The 7,578-nt window shown below is 41.5% G+C and overlaps 1 protein-coding gene across 2 annotated transcripts in view; it reads left to right on the top strand.

Moving 5' to 3' along the window:
* The window catches only part of LOC118332249 (zinc finger and BTB domain-containing protein 7C), a 19,891-nt gene extending 13,855 nt beyond the window's left edge, over window positions 1-6,036 (top strand). For both annotated transcript variants that reach the window (XM_035667430.1, XM_035667428.1), the window contains exons 2-4: window positions 2,069-2,806; window positions 2,910-3,583; window positions 4,034-6,036. In XM_035667430.1, the coding sequence (XP_035523323.1) occupies window positions 2,090-2,806; window positions 2,910-3,583; window positions 4,034-4,655 (2,013 nt within the window). In that variant the 5' untranslated portion in view covers window positions 2,069-2,089 and the 3' untranslated portion in view covers window positions 4,656-6,036. The remainder of the gene's footprint in view (window positions 1-2,068; window positions 2,807-2,909; window positions 3,584-4,033) is intronic.
* The last annotated feature ends 1,542 nt before the right edge of the window (window positions 6,037-7,578 follow it).

The following is a 7,578-nucleotide window of genomic DNA, read 5'->3' as shown; positions in this document are numbered from 1 at the left end:
TGTGTGTGTGTGTGTAAGTCTGTGTGGCTTCAGCCCTGGCCCATTTAGAGCCAGTCAACAATGCAGTTGCGGTGAGCGGGCCCGCTTCAAAGTATTTATCTACACATGCCTCCAGTGACCACCGAGTGTGGATGGCTAAGTTTAAGCTCTATTCATAGATGTGAATGAATGAGCACTCTGCCAGAGGAGGTTTTATCACCGTATCTGTAAACAACAACACAGTGAATCAACAGGTAGGAACTCAGGCAGCTGTGGAATGCAGGTTTTGAGAAAAGTGAACAGAGACTTTTGTCTGTGCATTGAGGCAATATCTGCTTGATCGAGCTCTTACTCACTGTGCTGTAAATCACATGAGTGTGGAGAGGGCAGGCTGCAAAGTAAGCATTTTGACAGGATACAGTATCTAGAGTACAATCTGACCTCTTTTGTCGTTCTCTATATTTCTCACCACAACCCAATCACACTCTGTATTGTTCAAATGAGGGTATCAGCTTGCTGCATGCTCATATCTGACAGAGATAAGGCAATAGGGATGGACATTACACAAAGAAACACTTGCGCAGTCATCATCAAACCACATTGCATGTTTAAGTGTACAACAGGAAAAAGTAGTGTTTAATTTAATATCCTATCAAGATGATGGGTTTCCCTAACTCGCACAGTTGCAACACATTCCTACAAGAAATCGTGATAGCACAGTCAAAAATAAATATTACCCGATGTGATGTTTGCTCAAAATGAGACATGCTGTATTTACCACTTGTTGCCTTTGCTGCACAGATGGCACACAAACAAGCATGCCTACGGTATATTTTAATAAAGCGAGGCTGTCACTCTTTGTGTTAACAATATCAGCTTTGGTTAAGAGTCTCCGTCTATTCAAATATCAACACTTTTTGAAAATCCTTTATCTAATGATCGGATGCTGCTTTTCATCAGTGGCAATTCATTACAAACTGAGGCACAGGTGTGAGCTAAGCTGTGGACCACTCCTATTACACTCTTTAAATCAGTGTTTTAGATACTATTACATTATCTGCTTTAACATGCCCTCATCACCTTCCTATTGCTGCTTCCGCCTCAGGAGAGTCCCTGCTCCAAAATCAAGTGCTTCATGCCTGTGATAACTTATATGTTTATTATACTGACTCTTTGTTTGCTAAGGAAGTGAGAAACCAACCATGTGCATTTCAGAGAAGTGTCACTCACGGCTTTGTGTCATTGTGAAAATGAAAAATGAGTGTCCAATTATCAAATGCCAAGTGGAAATCAAAGAGGGCATGTTTAAATGAATCATTGTATAACATTTGCCAAGTATTTTCACATTTCTCCAGTGTCTGTCTTTGTGGAACTCAAGATATTTTATCAGCTGCACAATAAGAACTATTTTTTACTCCGTTCCCAAGTCATAGCTCTATTTTTTAATCCAAACCGAGATGGTACCCTTGTGACATATTTCCTTGTTAATTAGTTTGTTAAGCTTTATGTATACAGGAAGTCTCATTGAGGTCAAATCGCTTTTGCAAGAAAGACCTGAGAACAAATTGTACAACATGAACTGATATTTAAAAGTTTTATTATCAAGTATTATCTATATTAACGTTTTTGCGTTTTATTATTATAATTTTATGTAATAATATATTTTTGTATATTGTATAAAATGGAGATATATCACGCTTTTTTGAATTAGGAAATAGAGTCGCAACTTCGGAAATGTGTTAAAAATCTTTTTTATTGTGTGGCGGACTGAATGTTTTTGGATCCAGACCGACAAAGGAATCTTTAAGGATTCTCAAAATACTTTCAAAAGTGTGAAATGACTTAATGGGTTTTGAAAGATTACCAGGGGTTTATCTTTCAGAACAGATGTTCAGCTCTCTGACTCAAACTTAATGACATGACATGAGAGGCACAACACTAGAGATAAGACTATTAGTGAAAATGAAATTACAAGTGAGGATTAATGGAGGCTTTGAGAGTAAAATTTAGGTTCCACAGCGTAATGATTTTTTAGTTTGACCTTATTTAAGTGTCACTAAACAGCTCATTATTATTGCCTTCTATCTAGATCATCAACAGAGAGAGGAGAATGGTTCATCACCAAGAAGAGGACCTGATTGGGATCCCCTTCCCGAATCACAGCAGCGATGTCCTCTGCAGCCTCAATGAGCAGCGTCGTGACGGGCTGCTCTGCGATGTCATCCTCATTGTCCGCGACCAGGAGTACCGCACCCACCGCTCCGTTTTGGCAGCCTGCAGCCAGTACTTCAAAAAGCTCTTCACAGTGGCCACCACTGACGGCGGAGACCACCATCAGACAGCAGCCGTGTACGAAATCGACTTTGTGGCTCCGGAGTCTCTCACAGCCATCCTGGAGTTCGCCTACACTTCCACGCTGACCGTGACGGCGTCCAACGTTAAAGAGATCCTAAACGCGGCTCAGATGCTGGAGATCCCCTGCATCATCAATGTTTGCCTGGAGATAATGGACAGCGGGGGTGGAGGCGGCGGAGGAGGGAGGGTGGAAGAGGGAGAAGAGGATGAAGAGGAAGAGGAGGATGCGGAGGAAGATGAGGAGGAGGAAGAAGAGGAGGAGGATGAAGAGGAGGATGTCGGGTCGAGGAAGGACGAGCAGGAGGAGGAGGAGGACAATGTCAGCGAGAGGTCACTGCAGTCGTCGGAGAGCAGGGGGGAGCGGACGCCACCCGGGACGGAGGACTCCCCGCCTCCCAGCACCTCCACGTACCACCAGCAGTTTGACCTGTCGTCCCAGTCGCAGTCTCCAGACACCATGAGAGGAAAACAGGTATAGTTCACTGGGTATATCTGTTACTAATCTTGTATTTTCAAGACAAAAAATAAGACCATTCCAAAGGTCAAAATGCTGATGACAATGTCTTGTGTTGCAGGAGAGTATGGAGAGTCGAGCGTTGAAGGATTTCTCCATCGAGTCTCTCCTCCAGGAGGGGCTGTACCCCCGGATGTCAACATTGGACAGGAGGGCCAACTTCTCCCCTCTCCTCCCAGGCTTCTACCCCTCCATGTGGGCCGCGGAGTTCCCAGCCTTCCCCAAGCAGCTCCTGGACCCCAGCCACCACCAGCATCCCCACGCAGGAGCCTCACCGCAAACCAGGCTTCCCCACGCCTTCCCCACCTCCGCACCACTTGAGGCCTCCAGGCCCCTCGATCTAGCTGTTAAAAGAGAGATCATAAAGGAGGAGATGAAAGAGGAAGTCCCGCTCAGTCTCCTCCATGGCAACTTTCTGAAGGAGTTTGTCAGCTCGGGCCTGGGCAGCACCATGAACGCTGGGTCAGTGCCGTCAGATGGTCACGCTCTGGGTCCGATCAAGGATGAAGCCGACTTCCGGTCATACCTGAGCTTCCTGAGCTCTGCATCCCACCTGGGGGCGCTGTTCCCTCCCTGGCAGCTGGAAGAGGAGAGGAAGATGAAGCCCAAAGCATCGCAGCAATGTCCAATCTGCAACAAGGTCATCCAAGGAGCCGGGAAACTGCCACGACACATGAGGACACATACGGGGGAGAAACCGTACATGTGCACTATCTGTGAAGTACGATTCACCAGGTATGTGAAGCAGCAGAGTTTCATATTTATATACCACATAGTGGTGTAATCATGCTGACATCTTCTTGTTCCTGTGTGTTCTGACTACAAAGCCCCAGGTTATGTAAAACAGCTGGGTTAACGGAAAAGTACCCCTTGCTCTTTTGGCTGAGGTTAATCTGTTTCACCAAATCTGAATATCAAAGAGCTTGAAGTGGAAAGCCCCCTCCGCTTTTTTCTTTGCATTAGAGACATCTCACTCACCTACATCCTCCTGCTTTGGCATATTTTCCACCTGTATTTTAGAGCAGAACTTTAATGTTGCCAGTGGAGACAAATCATTTTTACTGGTGGCTTTTAAACTCTCTTGAGCTAGATAAGATCAAAAAAGTGAAAAGAAATGCAGCGTTGTAATTCATGTGTTAACCACCCACAACATACTGAAAACATGTGGTTTTCTTCTTTTCTCAGACAAGACAAACTCAAGATCCACATGAGGAAGCACACAGGTGAGCGCCCCTACATCTGTCTCCACTGCAACTCCAAGTTCGTCCACAACTACGACCTGAAGAACCACCTGCGTATCCACACGGGTGTCCGTCCATACCAGTGTGAGCACTGCTACAAAAGTTTCACACGGTCCGACCACCTACATCGACACATCAAAAGGCAAAGCTGCCGCATCTCCCGCCCCCGGCGAGGACGAAAGCCAGCTGCTTGGCGGTCCACACCCACCAGCAACTTCCTTTGCCCCCCCACTGCTGCCACCAACCGGTTTGAGGAGAACGGGTTAAGCCCTGCATACCAGGGAGTCAAGAATCACGGACTTGGGGAGATGCTTGGGCTCGGAAACAGGGGTCTGGGATTTAAGAGTGGGGACAGTGCGGGAAGGGAGAGCAGGGAGGAATGGCGAGCAGAGGGGAAGCACGCCACAGAGGAGGATAAGGCAGGAGCAGGGAGGCAGAGGGGAGTGTTTGCCTTCGCCCTGGCTGGAGAAGAAGTGCTTACCCACTCTCCATTTTATGCTTCGACCTCTGACCCCTGGACCATGAGACTTGAGCGTGCTCCACCCATCCCTGAGCCGGCCAAATGAGCTGTGGTCTGTAGAAGAAAAAAAAAAAAATAAGACAAGAAAGAAAGTCTCTTAATTTCTGTGTCTGTTCTGCTCCAGGAAGCTAAAGCACCTTTTTAAAAAGTGAAAGAGAGAGATCAATGAACCTTTGAAGCCTGCTGATGTGGCTGTAGTAAAACAGACTCTTTTTTTTTTTTGGAAAACAGTCTAAATAAATAATTTCACAGATGTCATGTTGAATAATTGTTTCAGCCCTGTGAATGTTTACAACTATTTTAATAGCATTTAACAAAAGGCAAACAGTTTGACACTGCTAGTGAGGAAAATATATCGGAATGCTGTCATATATATTGTTTGCATTATTTAACTACAAGGTTGTCTAAAATGCTATGAATTCAAAACTACATAATTATACAATGTCCTCTGAAGCAAGATGAGATGAGGCTTCTATACTGAAAAAGTATTCATATGCAAGAAAATATAAATCTACACCCAGAGCAGGACCTATGGCAATTTTTACAACGGTGAATTAGTGACTATGATGAATGTAAAACAAATGATTACATGTACAAAAATAATCAAACATTTATTGTAGAAAATGTTTATTATAGCATTATGAAAGGGAAGTGGAGTAGACATAAATTAATAAACTAACATTTAAATAAATAAGCCTTCATCCAAACAAATCACAATTTTATTTTGGATCGTTGTGTTAAAAAGTGTTAAAAAAGGACCAGTGCTTTCAAAAAATAAAAAAATAAATAAAAAAGCATCCGTTAAAAATGGTTTATTACCGCAGGGCCCAGTCTGGCACATTCCCTGCAAGTACGTTTGATTCAAACATGGTTATTTAATAATATTCCGAAACAAAGGGAACCCACTTGAAGTCTAATAAATCAGGATGTTTGATAATGTGTTATTATCCTTCCACTGCCTTGTTCTGATTTACAGTAAGCTCCTTGTCTGCACTATTGTACATAGACACAAACTTTTTGGCCATGGTGGTGTTAATTACGGTTGCGTTGCTCATAATGTAAAAAAAAAAAAAATATTGCTCTTAAAAGACTTTGAGGCATCCATCCAAAGATGTGTACTTTGATATTTCACAGACTTGAATAAGACTTTGTTTTAATGTTAATGAATATGTGTCTTCAGAGGATGTATATTTCTGACCAATCAAATGCCGCTTTAGCTATACAGTATGCTTGTGTTTTTTCTGCTGCAACAAATCAAGAGGGTTTCCACCCTGTTTTTCATATAATGTTCATCTCTGATTTGTGTATAAAGAAGTTCAAAAATGATTTGAATTAAAACGGGAAAGTATTTTCTTGCTATTTATGCGTATTTAAATGAATGAGCCTTGGCTATATTTTGCAAATCTGTTTTATAAAGACACTAAATGTTGAACTTTGCTCTGGTTTGGGAGTATTATTTCATAAAATGTCTAAGTTGTGTGTGTGTGTTTGAATTTTTGTACTCTCCAATTTGAGATTTAGATTATTTTTGGAAAGTGAGGACACTTTAGCCGGTCTTCACTTCTTTACAGCATGAAGACTTGGTTTTAAGGTTAGATTAAAAGATAGGTGGTGTATATCCAATAAGGTAAGTGTTGAGGTTTGGTACATAGTTATTGGATCCTGACAATGGGACAGACAGACAGACAGACAGACAGACAGACAGACAGACAGACAGACAGAATGTTTATTTGTATAGGGACAAGTATATAGCATGGACCAATAGTTTGCAATACCGGCAGTCCCTGAATGGGTCTCAACAAAACTCAACAAGAAAATATTATAACAGCACAAAACACAAACAACGATATGATAAAATTACAACAAGCACCAGATTCATTCATGACTACGTGACTGATCACACAGTTTTACCCACAATCCATTCTGATCTGTGGGTGAGGAGGCCCATCTATTAATTCTCTGCACAAATAAAGATGTCTGTCCGAAGGAGGGTTTACAAAACCTTAGTTGCCTCACTAAGCACCTTAGGAGCTTGGTTATTTTGGCTTTTATGGATGAAAATGTAATTAGCATATTTAGTATCTTAATAGAATGACAGTAGTGGGATTGTATTGGCTTCTTGGCCTAAATTTAAATTTCATGATTATATATCATCTTAAATGTTTATGTACTCATACATACACATAACTTCATACAAAATCAACTGTTTAAGCTTTGTTAACGCGCGTACTCTACATTAACTGCCAGAAGGAGCCAGCTCCTCAGCTGGAGGCTATAATGCACGTAGCATTTAGTCAAGTCCATGCTGAAGTCAACTGTGCATTTGTGTCATAAATACGTACACATATGAAATAAATATTTGTCATTAATAATTTATGATAACACACAAAGGTCGCAGAGAACAGACAGATTAGAATATTAGAATCAGGATATTTTCTTTCTTACACAAAAGGTGTTCATCAAGTAGTTCATCACATACATAATACTCCTTAAAAGTGTTTTAAAGGTGAAGTAATGGAAAAATAAATAATTTAACAAAGCTGATGATCATGCTGCTGAGACTCATTCAGTCCTGTCTGATTTAGTGACCCTGTGGCTTAAAAATGTTATATTTATACGTATCCATCATTTTTATAGTTTGGTAATTCACAAAGGTGTAGTTCTGTTTTTGACTGAGTTTGTCTTGTAAATGCATGATTACCACAAAGCACGTCGAAGAGCTTTTTGCTTACAAACTTGTTTTCTCACAAAAGCCTTTTTTTATAGTGCTAATGTCATTGGTTATGTTTCATACAGTACACTACTCGTCTGTTTCTCCACCCTGACCTCTAGTGGAAAATAAGTGGTACTGTAACTGACTGCATATATTCCCTATATTAGAAGATTATCCAAAGTTATGCTTGTCTGAATATACTGTGACATTTAATAAATAGAATGAATGTCAAAGAAGTAACCCAAATACATTTCTG

Source organism: Morone saxatilis, unplaced genomic scaffold (genome assembly GCF_004916995.1).
Source record: "Morone saxatilis isolate NCDOM2014 unplaced genomic scaffold, NCSU_SB_2.0 Contig21, whole genome shotgun sequence".
Taxonomy (NCBI): domain Eukaryota; kingdom Metazoa; phylum Chordata; class Actinopteri; family Moronidae; genus Morone; species Morone saxatilis.
This window is presented reverse-complemented; position numbering and strand designations above follow the sequence as displayed.